This window comes from Aulonocara stuartgranti (assembly GCF_965226115.1).
Source record: "Aulonocara stuartgranti genome assembly, chromosome: 1".
Classification (NCBI taxonomy): Eukaryota; Metazoa; Chordata; class Actinopteri; order Cichliformes; family Cichlidae; genus Aulonocara; species Aulonocara stuartgranti.
In genome coordinates, this window is record NC_138939.1 from 32,228,007 (window position 1) to 32,245,262 (window position 17,256).

Sequence of the window (17,256 nt, forward strand, 5' to 3'; positions counted from 1 at the left end):
TGGTAAGGCTCTTCATAATAACAGAAAAGAATATTTTTACAGCTGTGAAGAAGAGAGGTCATGAGTGAGTCACTGTAATAAGTCTACTGATCTTTGCAGGCTTGCGATCTTGAAGAGGTGATGATGGATGCACTGATCAATGACAAGCCAGACTTTGTACGCCTTTTCGTGGACAATGGCGTGAACCTGGGAGAGTTCCTTACCTATGGCCGTCTTCAGGAGCTTTACTGGTCTGTCTCAGAGAAAAGCCTCCTTCACAACCTGCTCCTCAAAAAGTACGAGGAGAAGCAGCTTCTGCTCGGAGCTGCCAGGACACATGGTCCACCCGGGCACCATCCTTCCGAGCAAGGAGACCGAAAACCCCGCTTCACCCTCTATGAGGTCGCCAAAGTGCTGAAAGACTTTCTCCACGACTCTTGTAAAGGCTTTTACCAGAAGACTCCCACGGTAGGTGATGTACTCTTCTTTGAAAGTTCCAAACAAGCAATATGTTGTCTGTGTTAGGTTTCTCATCCCTTTTGGTCTGCCAACTTAAAATGAAGCAGTGTCTCTGTGAAACCACATAAAGGTTTGCATTCATCTATGAGATGTGAGCAGCGAGTGAGAGAGTTTACCTCTAACCTACCCAGGCAGCTATATTCGCAACATTTAAGCGCCTGAAAGATGCAATGAACCAGAAAATATATAGACTTTGTGGTAAACTGACTTCCCGGAAGACAGTGAATCTTTAATGGCGACTTTAATAGCAACTCATCCTACCTACACTAATAGCAGAAAAAAACATCAAATCTACCCAATAAAGCCAAAGTGCTCTTTTCAGGGCAGCCAGCCCTTTTGTTACTCCTATCACATCATCATTTTTTTCTCTCTAACTGCAGCAAAAAAGAGATGGATCATCGTGGAAAATCACACCTGCTGCTGCACTCTAAAAATCCCTATATTTTCTCTAATTATGCTGTCAGGTTTTGTGCTACTCACTGTTGTAAGGCTGGTTGTCTCAAAGAAAAACACAGCCACAGTCAAATGTTTTCTTGGCTGAAGGTCTGCTTGGCTAAATTCATTACATATTCCAGTTGACAACCAAGCAGCTATGACTTCTTTACAGCGGAGCGAGGGAAATTGGTTTTGCGGTAAAAGGACTGTCGTAGATTGACTTATGTAAGCACTGCCTGTTCTGTAAACTGTGTGCGGCTGCCTCATCTACTATACATATTAAATACATTAAGCGTTCTCTCTGTGTGCTCCAGGAGAAGCCAGCAAAGGGTCGACTGTTCCACACCCAGAAGAATCTGGCTGAGTTAGAGGAGCGCTGCGAGCATCCTTGGCGAGATCTCTTCCTCTGGGCGGCCCTTCAGAACCGGCAGCAGATGGCTAACTACTTTTGGGCCATGGTCAGTCTTGTCAGCTTCTTTAGTCGGTTGAGCTACAGCTCGTACTATCTCAGCACTGTGCGGCTCGATAAATAACTAAATGTGCCTGGCTTTGGAAAATTCTACTCAAAGCAAAGTGAAGTGAGCAGAATTATGCTGTGATAGTTTGCGTTCTGCTTTGGGTGTGATGAGCGATGCGGGCCAGCCCAGTGCAGGTGTAGGTCAGTCCTGCCATATGAAAATGTCACTCGAGATTAAAAAAAAAAAAAAAAAAGAGCCCGGCAAACGGCGTATTTATCAAGAACTGAGGTGAACTAAAAAGCTATCTTATCTCCAAGAACATTATTCAAATGAAGGTCAGGCTGCTTGCTGAGGCAGCCAACCAGCGGTGAGCCAGCGCATGCGTGTCTAACGTCCTGATGAAGGTAATGAGACATATAGGCCGACAAGGGATTGATGTCCCATGAATAGTTTAAATGACACTCATCAATGATAATTGCTCTTTGTTTTCAACGTCTTTTCAAAGCACCTTTCATTTCTTTATTGCCATTCCCTGAACTGAGGCAACCAATTGTTGTAATCTCACACGCGGTCATCATTATGTGCTCTTTTCCAACGTCTTATATTTCAAACATTATCTGAAATTATGGTAATTGCGTTCAGTGTGTGCCCATCCCCCACCTCTAGCGCCTCAGCACTCAGGCTCTGGCCTGGACTCTGGCATTCGTAATTTGATTGTTTGAAGTATTTCCCACGTTGAAGGCGACAATTATTCTTGCAGGCTAGCAAAATCTCACATATTTATTATGTGCATATACAGTATGTCGACCCAGGAGCGTGAAGAAAATGCAGCATAATCAACACAAATCATTGATCCTTTAAACAAAAATGGGAAGAGCCCTCTGCTGCAATATGCTGCTCTTCCTCACAGTCCAGTGCATGAGTATTAGCATTACTGGTGACTTTAAACGGACCATAGATCTGCTTGTAAGCATGAATATCTCTTGAACATCTCATAAATATGTCTTTTCGTTAACCCTGGACTGATGTTCCATCCAGCATCTACCCAGCCTTCCAACCATTATACTCCAAGCTATCAGAGCCCTAGTTGGATAAGTGGTTAAGAAAAGAGTGAATCTGGCTGTTATCTATATGTAATACTTGCTTTCCTTGTCTTCCCAAGACCTGTAAGAAGTTAGAAAATGTCCATTTTTATATGTACAACAGACAGGTTTATAATGTCAGCTATATATAGATATGTTGTAAAGAATCTTTCAGTTCATGAAACATTCAGGGGAACTATCTAGCCACACTGTGAAAACAGTCATTCTTTATTTATACTTTACACAATCCATGCAGTTCATATACAACCTAAAGCAAGCAGCTTCCTTCTGGGTTATTCAATAGATCAAACTACAGAGACTGAAAATAAAACAACCATTCAAATATGCCTTACATTCAAGGTCAGATGGTTAAAGCCCTTCAAGAGCCTGCTATCATACCCAAACTGGCTGACTAGTTATTTTGGCCGATAACAACGGTGTCGCACGACATGTAAGGAAGTGCCTTTGAATGCAGGCTTTAGAAATCACATGGGGGAAAAAACCTACAAGTTGTATCTGTAGTAGCCCCATGCACACAATAGAAGCATTTAGATGCAAAAGATGCAGCTCTCAAAAATTCAAATCCCCCTTTCAGACCCATTTCTTGGATACAGCTCTCTTGTAATCTTTCAGGGCCCTGAGGCGGTTGCGGCAGCCCTGGCGGGTTGTAAGATTCTGAAAGAGATGGCACGACTGGAATCTGAGGCTGAGTCCGCACGTAGCATGAAGGAGGCCAAGTATGAGCAGTTTGCCCTTGGTGAGTACATAAACTGTTTAATGACAGGAGCTGATAATGCAATGGTCAAACATAGCAAGAGGTAAAACCTCTAACTTCAAGCCAGCAGTGTTTTGCTTTGCTTTTTTTTTGTTATCCACAAGCACAAACAGATTCCACTTGAGGGACTAAAATATAAATCTGGATGTAATCTAACTGAGCGGTTGACACTGTGTAACTACTGTTCTTATTGTGGCAGATGTCTTTGGAGAGTGTTACTCCAACAGTGAAGACAGGGCTTATGCTTTGTTAGTGAGGAGAACACACTGCTGGAGCAAATCTACAGTCCTTAACTTGGCAACTGAGGCAGATGCCAAATCCTTCTTTGCCCACGACGGAGTTCAGGTGACAAGAAGACACATGCGGTGCTCCGTTTTAAAATTTATACGTTTCATCCTACAGATTAAGTATTGGGAAGACGACAGATAAGTCTGGTTCTTTGCCACCATCTCTGCTGATATACTGGGTTTCCATAGCAGTTATTAAACATTTCCCTCTGCACTGTATGCCATTAGATACTTAGAAGCCACTTTATGCACAGTTTTGTCTAAATATGCCTCCAACAGATGCCCTTGCTATTAGAAAGTCATCAGTGAGAGTTAATTGGTATTCAGTGTCAGTAGGGAAGGTTAGCACATGGGAATGATATATTTTATTCATAGCACACAGTCGGAATTACCTTTTTAATGGGATGCCGTTAATTACAATCCAGTACATGTGTAATGTTTCAAGAGAAAGTGGGTTTCCCTGGTCTCAGGCAAAGTAGCTGCTGGTTAATGAAATGGTTCGACTGGGGGAGAAGCATTTTGATTTTGATTTTTTTTTTCTGTCTGTCTATCTGAGATAACTCCACATATGTTTCTTCTGTGAATATGGGCTCCAAGCTGCAAAGTAGAAATTTTGTAAGGCCTCTGGTGCCCCCTTGTGGTAACCTGAATTTACACACTCTGCTAGTTTGCCAATGTTGTATGAGAAACTGATTCTGTTCTGCAGGCTCTGCTCACAAAGATTTGGTGGGGGTCTATGAAAACAGACACAGCCATCTCCAAACTCGTGGCGTCTTTCTTCTGTGCACCGCTCATATGGACCAACCTCATAAAGTTCAGGTGATCAGTCTGTTGATGAACTCCACCTTTTGTCTTTGCCATGCTGATGAGCTCTGTGTCACTCGGTTGTGTGCATTATCTGGGTTTTGGGGTTTTCTTTTCAGTGATGAAGAACTTGACAATCGTAATGCTGGCAAGCAGTTTGTGGAGCTGGACAGTCTGGACACAGAAAAGGCTTTACTTCTAAGCGATGATGATGATGACCCTCTGTGAGTTTGCTCTCTTGTTTAATTTAGAGTTCATAGACTTCAGCGTGAGTGCACACTGATCTGCTTTTTGCCAAAATGATTAAGCTAAAAATGTAATTTCAGTTGTTGTTTATATTTTCTATTCAGCAAGACTGTTTTTTGTGACAACAAATTAGCTACTTAATGTTTTCTTTCCATTTTTGATTATTTGCTTTTAATTCGATTTACTTTGAGTTCGTTTCCAGAGTGGATTTTCTTGTTTCAGTTGGTTTTTACTGTTTTAAAAATCTTTATTACTTCAAGCGTTAGGTCTACACTTTTTAATTTTTAATATATGAAGGGTAATTTGTCAGAGGCAAAATTTAAGGAAAGTCAGTACAGGTATTGCATTAAAAGCACTTAACTATTTGAATGCTGTTGACTTACAGACTTGTAGACATCCAGAGTGTCGATACACAGATCCATCAATGCTTCACAATGTTTGTTTGTTTTTTCACATCTAATTGTGGTTTTGTTTTTAGTTTAGTTTTAGTTATCTATAATAACCTTGGTGCTAAAACCCTATAAACACAAATGAGCTGCAGTGTGAATAATAATGCGAATAAAACACTTCCTGATGCCCGTCATACCATCTCAGACTTATAACATCAGTAAACATGTTTGAATTTTAGAATCCTGGCTGTTAATCTCCATTTACATGATTATATCTATAGTTAGATATAGATTTGTCTTTACATATTAATGTGGTGTCTTTTTTTTCCAGGGACTCTTCACCTGGAGGTCAAGCAGATCAGAGCTGCGCCTCTGTTTGGTGGCGTTTCTTACTGCGTCGCTGGCGTCGCTTTTGGAGCGCTCCTGTAACGGTGTTCCTCGGCAATGTCATCATGTATTTTGCTTTCCTCTGCCTCTTCACTTACGTGCTGCTGCTAGACTTCCGCCCGCCGCCGCCTCTTGGCCCTGGAGCGCCAGAGATAATGCTCTACTTCTGGGTCTTCACAATGGTGCTGGAGGAACTTCGACAGGTGATCATCTAATCATGCTGGCACCTATATAATGCCAAGAATCAGCATCTTTCTCTCTAGGCAGCGTGACACATTTTTCGAAGCAGTGGCATTTCTATTAGACGTGTTAGGCTCTGACACATCTGAGTAGGAGGTGATGTGAATCGCTACAGTGAGCTCATTGTCTCAGGGGTTTTAAGCCTTTCGCCTCTTTAGTGAGCCAGGTCAGACAAGCATGATCCCTTATTGCACCGATCCCACTGAGCTCTCTTCCCTTGGGCACAAAAATGCCCAGATGACAAAGTCCTTCACCACTCTATTTTTCAATGTGTAATTCAGACAGAATTATGGTAGAGATTTCCAAAATAAGAACCACACTGCTGCAGGCAACTCTGGCATGCTACCATGCCCAGCAGGGCCCCTGTGCATTCAAAAGGATGGCTCTAAGGTGCATGCCTTTTCCTAAATGAAGATAACGCCACAGGGGCCTTGTTATCATACTTTTTTACAAAAAAAAAAAAAAAAACTTCAACAGCCTAGTTCTACCAGCTTTTTAATAAACGAGTAGTCCCAGTCTGCTCCCTCTCATAGAGTTATGCCAGTAGTGCATTTTGCTCATTTTACCATCTTTTACTGCAGATTTATTAAAATAATTAATTGCTGAGTGTAAGCTAGGTTTACCTTAAGTGTTTAAATCTACAGCTTGTACCTGGGGACAGTTGAAAGTATTTGGATGTCATGTAGACATCTGTCGAATGGCACTCAAAGCTTTCGCACAGCAGACTGTGACTTTGTGAAAGCACACATGCTGCCCTCAGCTTATTGACAAACCAACTGCGCCATCAAGGGACCAAGCAGTGGTTCTTAAGGCACGTTCAGGTAACCTGTTCAAGTCACAGGAGAAAAGTCAACCTCACACTCTAAGTATAAAAGACATTTGACAGGACTCACCATTTGGTTGCACTGAAGGTCCCCTCTAAAGCAGCAGAGCTGTGGGGACTGCTGTGCAATGCCACACATTTAGGCATCAAGCTGATGCCAGGTAAAAGACCACTATTAATGATACAAATACCAATGCTTTTAAACTACAAAGGCAGCCTGTGTAGGGGACAGCAGTCTATCATGATTTATGACATGAATCATCATCAATTTGAAAATTCTGAACACATTTTAATGAGCACTAAATCACTGTGATTAGTATTTTCCACAATAATTAGCTAACACAACAAAACACACCTTTCAGCTTTTCAGAGTGAAATATCGATCTGATACCAATACCAGCGTTGGTATCAGTGCTATTGATTTTGGGATCGACCTTTAGCTGTGGGCCCTGGAGGTGTGTTTGAATGTCGTTCTAGTATTTGATCTGAAAGAAGTCAAGACAGGCTCAGATTTTCTGATGAACAGTTTTACAAAAATATTCACATGTAAAAAAAAAAGATATATCTCTTTATTAATCTTTATGACAACAGAGCTTCTTCACTGATGAAGAGATGAGCATCTTAAAGAAGTTTAAACTCTACGTGGAGGACAACTGGAACAAGTGTGACATGGTTGCCATCTCACTCTTTGTTGTTGGGGTCTCCTGCAGGTAAATCTAAATCTAATGTGAGCACTTAGGCTTTAGTATGTGTCGTGGTGATGATTGTGGCTAAAGCATCAAAATAAGTAAGCAAGTGGTTAAATGAATGAATGGCTGAATGCAAAAAAAGAAAAGTGTTGCTACAGGGTGTGATTTATTTTTTTTCTCTCAGGATGGTGAATGACACCTACGAGGCGGGAAGGACAGTTCTGGCCATTGATTTCATGGTGTTTACTCTGCGTCTCATCCATATCTTTGCCATTCACAAGCAGCTGGGACCCAAGATCATCATTGTGGAAAGAATGGTGACCAAAACAAAATCATGACTTTAAGTTGTGCTCTTGCTAATAGAAGAAGACGCCTAAAAAGAAGATTAAGACGGAGATCTTTTGCTCTCTCTCTCTTTTTTTTTTAAACAGATGAAGGATGTCTTCTTCTTCCTGTTTTTCTTGTGTGTCTGGCTCATTGCATACGGAGTTGCCACCCAGGCTCTCCTCCACCCCAATGACCAAAGGATTGACTGGGTGTTTCGCAGAGCGCTGTATCGTCCCTACCTGCACATTTTTGGCCAGATCCCTTTGGAGGAGATAGACAGTACGATACATCCTTTAACTGTTTATCTGTTTGTGAAAAAATGCAAAATACTTTGCCAAGATGTGTAATTAATGTTTTGCTTATGCTTGCCATTGGGGTTGTAATCTGTTTGCCCTAGATTTTTTTGTTCCCCCCCTTCTAATCTTATCGTATCTTGTTCTTACATCTAATGGAGCGCAGCTGCTCGCATGCCTGAAATGAACTGCACCGATGACTCAGACGAGATTATCGAGGGCCTGCGGCCACCATGTCCCAACGTCTATGCCAACTGGCTGGTCATCCTGCTGCTGGTTATCTACCTCCTCGTCACCAATGTCCTGCTGATGAACCTCCTCATTGCCATGTTCAGGTCAGGGGATGAGAATCCAGGAAAACGTGCATACATTTGCCCGTCTGATCACATGAGATGAGCCAGTGGCTTATTGAAATTATAAAATTAAAAAGAAAAACACACATACACAAACTGGTTTACTTGCTTCTTCCCCCATTTGCAGCTACACATTCCAGGTAGTGCAAGGCAACACAGATATCTTCTGGAAGTTCCAAAGATATAACCTGATCGTGGAATACCACAGCCGTCCAGCACTGGCCCCACCCTTCATCATCATCAGCCACCTCTCTCAGCTCTTCCTCAGCCTAATTAAGCAGCCTGAGTCCAAGCAGGAACGTCTTGGTATGAAGGCTCTATATACACTTTTCCATTAGGGGCTATTAAGCCGTTATTTGAAACAGACATTGAAAGAGTCCTCTGCGGCTTAGGTGGCTAAACAAAAACCAAATCAAACACAGGCAAACACATGGCGGGCTTATCTTTGTCTCTCACCCACCAAGTGGAACTTTTTTAGGTTAATTGGTTACTCACTTCCTTGCTTTTGTGTGTTGCCAGAGAGGGAGTTGCCGGCGGGGCTGGACCAGAGGCTGATAACATGGGAGACTGTGCAGAAAGAGAATTACCTGGCCAAAGTAGAGCGTCAGCACTGGGAAAGCAGCGAGGAGAGACTCAAGAGCACCTCCTCAAAGTAACGGTCACTTCATAATTCTTTTGCAAAAGTTTGCATGCTATTCTCAAAGCAATTAAGTTAGAAACTCTTGTAGTACCTGCACAGCACCAATCTGTGTCTCTTAAGGTTAAAATGTTCTAAATGACTTTGTTTGGGATCAAGGGTTCAAAGCTTGCTGAAGACTGTCGGTGGATTTAAGGACCAAGAGAGACGACTGGCATCCATGGAAAGTCAGGTAAACGGTATACTGAGCTCAATAGCACCATCCAGGGATGCATTTTCCCAAATCTATTTCAAGTTTAAAGTCTAGTGCAGAAGTAGTTTATAAGTTAAAAATAGTGACCTCTGACCTTTTTTTTCTCCAGGTCAGATATTGCGGAGAGGTGCTGTCCTGGATGGCTGAGTGCTTTGCTCAGAGCACACTCAAATGTGGGAAGGACGCGCCGAGAGTTCCGAGTGAGTCAAAAATCAGCGAGAAGAATGACAGTAATTATGCAAAAAGATTCAAACACAGTGCTTTGTGCCTTTTCGATGTAGTCCAAGCAATAATATGTCATTCTCTAGCGTCTCTTGCAGGCGACAAGACAGATGGCGCCGCTGCAGATGCATCTCAAAGTCAAACAGCGAATGAAGCGAAGCAAGAAGAAAAAACAAAACCGGGACATCCAGGATATGGGGCCAACAAAAAATTTCCTTACATTGATGAATAAAAGTGATAATGGCTGCATACAGACAGCTGAAGAATATTGAGAGAGATGAAAAATATTTTTTTAAATCCAATAAGGGGAAAATGGACTTTAAATGAGTGAAATGGTGTTTTATTTATAAAAATATTGGGTCCTTTAGAGGAAAACATTAAATGTTCCACTGTGGTAACTGTGTTTAGGAGGACAGCTTTCATTAGCTAAAACATTAATCCAATCAATTATTAGCATTTCATGGAGCGTGACAAAGTTGCATTCACATTTACACTTCAATTATTTAAGGTTACATTAGTTAGGAGCTTGAGTAAAAGGCACTTTGAGTAATCCGTCCATCATTTCTGCTGTTTGTGCCACAGTGATGCCTCAAAAATCAGGATGGGCAGAAGCAGTGACGCTTGAAATGCGGCATTTGGAATGGACAATAAGTTTTTGCTGATTCTGTTCCACACAATGACCTTTCTCACAAGATACCCCCGTGGAGCTTTTGTGTTACTGCTGTGTTTCTCATCAAAATTCTCTGTGTGAGATCCTGGCGTGCCCAAATGTGGCAAATGCATCACTTTCTTTGTAAAACATCTGAAAGGGAATTTTGAACGTTACCACCCCCAAATGCCCTTTGTCCTACAGTGGAACAGAGAGATTGTTCCTGATTAAAAGGAAAAATGGCCAGGGTTAGTTCACTGCTTGGAATTCAGTTTCACCTGTTCAGGTTCATTTGCATCTATTCTAAGATAAATAGCACCTCCAGTGTTTCCAATATATGCTGTTTACCCAGAATATACAAGGATGGAGGAGGAGAGGGAGGGGGAGGGGGGGGGGGCCTCTAGGCTTCCATTGGTTTGGCTTGCCAAGGTGAGTCAGTAGACTAAGCACACATAAGGGGAATGAAAATAAGATTGTGTCTATGCTAATAATTATAAGCGTTTAACTTTCCATTGTTACCTAGCGACCCTTTTTTTTGGTTCATGATTCAATATTAGATAACATATGATCGACTGTGGTTACAACAAATTCCCACAACTGATTCTAGGGATTTAAGCCTGTTCACTTAATTGAGCATTTTATAAAAACCTGTCATTTTCATCCTCTGCTGTTAAGAATATGTAATACATTATCCACATATCCTGTACACACTTGCAGATGACAAGGGAAAAAAAACCCAAAAAAGGCATCTGCTCTTTAAACAATGATTGAAAAATGACACTAGAGGTAAAAAATAAAAACCCAAAACCAAAAAGTCCTCATGCTGTGTTCTACAACAATAGCAAGAGAGCCTGTGGTGCTGAGCTGATTAGATACAGTTCACATGGTCTTAACAGCATAGATTTAAAGTACATATCTCTCATAATGATCTAAATGAATTCTGCTGTACATGTATTACAACAAACATTGAGATCTTGAAAAAAAATAAATACTAGCTATTTTAAAAGGTTGTTAATGTCAATTTTTCTTCCACTTGATCACCATCAATTAAAAATGAACTTTACTGAATTACTAAAACACTGGTAGAGGTACCATAAATGTCAGCTTGTGGAAGATCCCACACGAAGGAGTGCGACTTTAGTCTCTTGAAGCAAATGCCTCAGGTCCTCTTGGCTGTACAGCTGGTCCCTCACGGTGAAGGATATTGTCAAAACGCGGCGTCACCTCGCAGCGGATGAGCAGAGTGTCGTCTTTAACATAAGCTCTCTGACTCAGCTGAGACAGGTGCATGAAGGTGACATAGCCAAATCCTTTGGGATTCCGCTGAATTGTCGGCTTCTGGAAGGCCTGTAGATCTGGTTTAGTCTCCATTGCCTCCATGTGATGCTGACCCTCAGGGCCCTGGTCTAGGATGGCGAGCCGGATGGTTCCTTGAAATGGCCAGGTAAGCTGCCCATCAAAAGCTCCTTGCATGGTGTGCACAAATAGGGAGATGTAGTTGGAGCAGCGAGGGGCATTGGGGGTCTGCAGGTGTAAGCGCAGGCACAGCTTGTAGCCTGGGCGGCCTGTGTAAAAGCCGGGGCTGTGCTCAACCACTGGCTGGCCCGCTTCTTGGTTCCGCAGGTGGACTGAAAAACCTTTGAGGCGCCAGATGAAGATACCATTGCAATGTTGGGCCTCCAGCTCTTTTACTGTATCCTCCAGCATGGACACTCTACGCCTGAGCTCTGCTAGCTGGCCTGCCTGTGAAAATGAAATGGGAAAATATTTGAGAGAAAATGAAAGAATAGAGGCTTTGAGACTAATCTAAAAGAAACTAATCTAAAAGAACAAAAACAAACCAAAACCCCAAAAGGTCAAAATACACTTGGATATCACTTACTTGGGTGTCTTTTAAGATGATGAGTTCACGGAGCTGGTGATCCTGCTTCACCAATCGTCCATCCATCTCACGGAGCCTCTGCTGCATCTCTTCACTAGACGGACCTGGAGCACAACTGCTACTGCAGCTCAGAGCTGCAGCCCCTCTGGGCCCACTACAGGCCGGTACTGATGGTGCAGCTCCTTGATCCTCAGAGGAAAGTGAAGGTCCTAAAGTCCTCAGGGGTTTGGGTGTAGTACCATTGAGGCTAAGGCCACGCAGAAATTCAGCCATGTAGCGCATATGCATCTGTGTGAACTCCTGCATGTGCTGAGCCAGGTTGTGGCGCTGCATCTGCAGAGTCAAACCAGCTTTAAAACTTGTGTCGCAAACTACAAAACCTATTAACCCAGACCTTCCCAAAGTGTGCCATTGCAGGGGGGGCGCGGTATGAAAAGGGGGGAAAAAAAACAAAACGCTTGTACACTGCTAGCACGGGGCACCCACACAAACGCAAAGCAGGAGATGAAGCATCGCTGAATATGTTTCCAAACCAACTTCATTCTAAGCCAGAGACTAGAAAATATCCCTTTGGCTTCACCTGCACAAGTGCCAAGGTAGGTCTCCCCTGCAGAATTGGTTTTCCCTTGTTGGGAGCAGCGCTGGGCTGTTTAAATCACGGACAAACAGTATCCCACATTTTTGATTTTTAGTTCACAAACACTTCTTGTAATGACTAACTACTCCTGACATTTTGGAGATGTTAGCTCTTTATACAGTAAAGTTACAGTGGGATACAAATAATATCAGGCTGATCCTGCCACAGTTTCCATCATCAAATGTGAGATTTACAAGGAGGGAAAACAGTACACCTCTCTGTACAGTGTCTGGGAGGCTGTGGTTGCTGCTGCACGCAATGTTGATGGTGAACAGATCAAAACACTGACAGAATCCATGGATGGCAGGCTTTTGAGTGTCCTTGCAAAGAAAGGTGGCTATATTGGTCGCCGATTTGTTTTTGTTTTGTTTTTGAACGTCAGAAATGTATATTTGTGAATGTGGAGATGTTATATTGGTTTCACTGGTAAAAATAAATAATTGAAATGGGTATATATTTGTATTTTGTTAAGTTGCCTAATAATTATGCACAGCAATAGTCACCTGCACACACAGATATCCCCCTAAAATAGCTAAAACTAAAAACAAACTAAAAACTACTTCCAAAAACATTCAGCTTTGATATTAATGAGTTTTTTGGGTTCATTGAGAACATGGTTGTTGTTCAATAATAAAATTATTCCTCAAAAATACAACTTGCCTAATAATTCTGCACTCCCTGTACACTGTGACGCCTCTGCCTTTCTAAATAGAGGGACAGTAACTGTGTGTTTATATGTAAGCGTGTAAAACCTGAAGATAGAGACAAAAAAGACAAAAAAATTCATCACATGTAAACAATAACGTGGCGCACAGCTGACGTGAAAAAAGGCACATACCTTTGACGTGATGAACTCTGTATTCCTTGTCCACACGTAAACGCAAAAAAGGAGTTTTAAAAATCTCAGTTTTCGGTGATTCGAAACGCCGTTTACGTGTGGACCAAACAGCTGCGTTTTTTAAAAAAATACCGGTGTAGGTGCGGCATAGCGTAAAAGAGTTAGTAGTTTATTTCCTTACTACCTGTAATTTATTGCAGATTACTTGTATTTGCTTAATTGTTTACTAAATGTTTGAGGTGTGAAATAAACCGCAACGGAGCAAAATATGGGTGTGTGTGGTTGGAGGATGTGTTTATGCCTCCCTGTGCGCGCGCGCGGGGGGCATTTTTCTTGTAAAACAAAGGGGGGGCCAGCAAAAAAAGTTTGGGAACCACTGTATTAACCTATTAAGAATGTGCTGTATGAGAGCTGAAAGAATGGAAATCTAGAAATTGATCACCTACCCTTTCTTTACATCCAAAGATGCTAAAGTTACAGGCAATAGGTGCTTTTGGGCAATCTGTGTCACAGTGAGACTCCATCTGGGGGGGAAAAAAGAAAAAGAAAAAAAAATTCATTAGTAAATTAGCTTCAGTCATATTCAGATTGGGTTTTTTTAAGCATTTCAAAGAGATTGCTTATTGCTGAAAATGACAGACAAAGGGAACAAGGGAACAGGAATAACAGACAACAATTAAAACAGAAGTGGTTCCACTTTCTACTGCTGAAATGGTGACTGTCCTTCTGCACTGTAACATGTGATGTGACCGAGTTTGGAATGGTTCCCCATTGCTTAAACAAGAGAGTAGTTCCTGTTTTGATCACCACTTCCTAACCCTTCATTCACCTGAGGCCTCTTCTTCATGGCAGACTCTTAAGAGACTCACCTGGTCTCTGACGAGCTCCAGCTCACAGTACTGACACTTCACACTGGCAAAGGGACACTGTTGCTGATGAAGCTGAAGGAGCAAATGAAAGGAGACTATTAGGAAAATTTCCTCACAGACACACAAAACATCACTGTAACTCTGCCATGAGATCTGTTCTTGAAAAGTGATTCAATGGTACCTCTCTCTCCTCATAAAGAAAGCATGCCACACAGTCTGGACATGACATGGGTCTTTTTTGGCACTGAACAGTTATGTGCTCTTCTAGGTGGCTCTTTTTCACAGACTGCTGGCACTGTGGACAAGGCACAGTGGCAAACTCACAATGCACCAAATGATCCTGGAAGTTAAAACAATAAAATGAAAAAATAAATACAAAAAACATTTAATTTGCTTCTGTAGCAGGAAAGTCTTCATCTTTAATCATATAGCACATTTAAAAGACATCAAGTGTCGGCCAAAGTGCTGAACAAAGGGATAATATAATCAAATAAAAAGAATTAAAATAGATAAGATGAAAACAGAAAACATTGTGAGACATCCATATGTTTGTAAAGATATGTGTACATGCAAATATGCACATACATATACAAAAATGTACATTCAGCACACATACATGAACATAAAATACATGTATACGTATACACATGCAAACATCATCCAATGAGATAAAAGACCAGAATAGCTAAAACAGAATAAAAGTGGTGTCAGGAAAGCTGTAACAAGTCCTCTGTCCACACCAGAGAAAGACACAAACTGGGGGATGAACTGTTATTTATGTGCCAAGAAAAAAAAAAAGTGTAGTTGTGGTGGTGTTCTCTGAAGTCATTTTATTGTGTTGACAAACGTGTTCTACAGCAATCTCAAAAATGTCTACAAGCCGCTGACACCTGTCCATTTTATGAAGTTGGCAGTCAGCAGTAGTGAGAGGTTTATAATCACACTGACAAGCAAAAAGCTTTAAAAAAAAAAAAAACCCAAAACAAAGTGATCACAATCATAAATATGTCTTTGAAATGTTCACGTGCAAAGCAACTGCATCTTCAAACACCAGCCTGTTAACATCCCTGACTTCGTGTTCTGTGTTTGGATCAAACATGTCTGTCACAGTTTTTTTTACCTCCAAATGCCGGAGCTCCATCTTGTCGGCACAGCCCAAGTTTGGACAGCGAACAGTTAGCGACAGAATTTCCCTTTTGGCAAAGTTATCAGGGAACAGTTGGTCTTCTGACAACATTTCGTTGTCCACTGGGCACCTCTGTCCCGTATCACTGATTTGCAAGAAGAAGAACAGAAATCGTTGGTCCCTTTTGTCTACTTCACTATTAAAACAAGTACCAGTGAATTTTTGGATCATTCGGAAGCCTTTCATTTCTAAATCATTACTCTGTAATTTGCCAGATTGCCCTGATGCTAATAAAGAACTAACAAGGATTCAAAACTGGCCTGTGAAACTTGTGATGATAAATGAAATAGAAACCTAAGTGCTCATTGCTGATTAAAAAGATGCACAATAGCATACCGGATGGATTTCTCAATGCAGCTCTTGCAGAAGCGGTGACCACAGCGTGTTTGAATGGCGTTCCTCAAAGCCATGAGACAAATGGGGCACTCGTATTTACTCTCCAGCGGTGGATCAAACTCCACATCGTAGCCCTGCAGGGGGGCAGCCTGAAAGCTGCTGCTGCTCATGAAGGCACTAGGGTTCTCTGAAGGGCTAAGAATGGACTCCTGTTCTTTTTCCAGCATAGCCAGAGCACAGTCAGACAGCACTCCACCAACAGCTCCATCATAGCTGTCCTCCTCTAAACCCCCCTTATTGCTTTCACAGCAGGCCATTTGTAGCAGGTGGCAAAGTCTGAAAGAGGTAAGGAAGCATGAAATAAATTCTAACTCTATTAACTTTAAAATAGACATGTGCATTTTTCTGCTTTTAAAATGGGGATATTTTTACTTCAGCCGCACAAAAGAGATTTTCTTTTTGTATGAAGCTGCTAAAAAGGTTTTGTAGAGTTACACAATGATATGATGTTCAAGAAATATCCTCCTACAACCATCTTTATAATTTCCTCCAATCAACTTCCTCCCTTCTTTTAGAAAAAACCTAAAGCAAATCAGCTCATTTATCATGAAAACAGGATCCCTATGGGAAGGTTTTAGGGTTATTTCTAATGATCTTTTTCCTTAATGAGCAATCAGACAATTTATTTTTCACATAATCGCATTACCAATTCATTATTTGGCCTTCCCTTACTCTTCCACATCTAATCTGTGGGTTTGTAAGCAAATCCTATACCAGAAGAGTTAACACACACACACACACACACACACACACACACACACACACACACACACACACGTGGGAATTCACTTCAGAGAAGATTCTTGGATTCTTGCAACAAACCAAAATAAATAGAGAAATCTTCACAAACCCGAGTATGAACTAATGAAATATGCAGTGTAGTCTTTGGTTGGTTATTAAACTATAATACTGAACAACACATTTTGTGACAACTGGAATTAATCTTAAAGACTCAGTCTTGAATTTAGATTGTAAGATTAGTACCATTTATCGTTACTCCTTATATCCCACCTAGCTTAACAAACCAAATAAGCTAATCATCCTTGACTATATGCAGCTTTGTACATAAAAACATGCCAACCAGACTGTCAACCTGTACAGTGAGTCATGTACAAGCTATGGGCGTCGTAAACCTCCTCCTTGAATCTACTATTCCTCTACATGGGGCGTAACTTTTACTTTTCATTAGTCAGCATCAGTCAGTCGATAAGGTTCTGCCTAAACTCCAACATTCGGTATCAAATCTTTTTTACATAAAACACGTTACAGCTAGCTAACAGTCTGCATACAACGACTGGAAGTGTTGGCACTTGACGAACCAGCCATGCCCCTGGATACGGAACTACAAATGCGAATCTGGTTGCAGTCAAAAGTAAAGTATTAAAAGAAAACCACTGACCAAAACAACGGGCAGCGAAATCACGTCCCTCACATCGGTGACAAAAGCGTTATAAGCTCCGAATGTGTCCGTGAACGCAGGTTTTTATTCTCGTAGCACACCCACCTTTGCCTTGAAAACGTCTCGAACTTTTGGTATCTACAGAATTTCCTGTTTTTTTCTTTTTCCAAACGTCATTACATTTTTTTTCGCGCTTTGCAGA

The 17,256-nt window shown here is 41.5% G+C and overlaps 2 protein-coding genes across 4 annotated transcripts in view; one reads left to right on the forward strand and one right to left on the reverse strand.

Annotated features, from left to right (window-relative positions):
* Positions 1-10,853, forward strand: part of trpm5 (transient receptor potential cation channel, subfamily M, member 5) — a 20,658-nt gene extending 9,805 nt beyond the window's left edge. For both annotated transcript variants that reach the window (XM_082535282.1, XM_082535281.1), the window contains 16 exons: positions 100-447; positions 1,248-1,391; positions 3,107-3,230; positions 3,448-3,593; positions 4,242-4,354; positions 4,459-4,563; positions 5,306-5,564; positions 7,016-7,134; positions 7,298-7,430; positions 7,545-7,719; positions 7,900-8,068; positions 8,214-8,392; positions 8,606-8,738; positions 8,883-8,955; positions 9,086-9,176; positions 9,285-10,853. In XM_082535282.1, the coding sequence (XP_082391408.1) occupies positions 100-447; positions 1,248-1,391; positions 3,107-3,230; positions 3,448-3,593; positions 4,242-4,354; positions 4,459-4,563; positions 5,306-5,564; positions 7,016-7,134; positions 7,298-7,430; positions 7,545-7,719; positions 7,900-8,068; positions 8,214-8,392; positions 8,606-8,738; positions 8,883-8,955; positions 9,086-9,176; positions 9,285-9,430 (2,457 nt within the window). In that variant the 3' untranslated portion in view covers positions 9,431-10,853. The remainder of the gene's footprint in view (positions 1-99; positions 448-1,247; positions 1,392-3,106; positions 3,231-3,447; positions 3,594-4,241; positions 4,355-4,458; positions 4,564-5,305; positions 5,565-7,015; positions 7,135-7,297; positions 7,431-7,544; positions 7,720-7,899; positions 8,069-8,213; positions 8,393-8,605; positions 8,739-8,882; positions 8,956-9,085; positions 9,177-9,284) is intronic.
* On the reverse strand, positions 9,523-17,230 carry traf6 (TNF receptor-associated factor 6). Of its 2 annotated transcripts, none has more exons than XM_082535532.1 (8): positions 17,160-17,230; positions 15,596-15,931; positions 15,194-15,344; positions 14,255-14,413; positions 14,074-14,145; positions 13,651-13,728; positions 11,730-12,062; positions 9,523-11,590 (listed from the first exon to the last, which is right to left on the reverse strand). In XM_082535532.1, the coding sequence occupies exons 2-8, from the start codon at positions 15,910-15,912 to the stop codon at positions 10,985-10,987; spliced, it is 1,716 nt and encodes a 571-aa protein (XP_082391658.1). In that variant the 5' UTR covers positions 15,913-15,931; positions 17,160-17,230; the 3' UTR covers positions 9,523-10,984. The 2 variants fall into 2 exon arrangements, with proteins under 2 accessions (XP_082391658.1, XP_082391657.1); XM_082535531.1 differs by having other exon boundaries at positions 17,055-17,202.
* Positions 17,231-17,256: the final 26 nt, after the last annotated feature.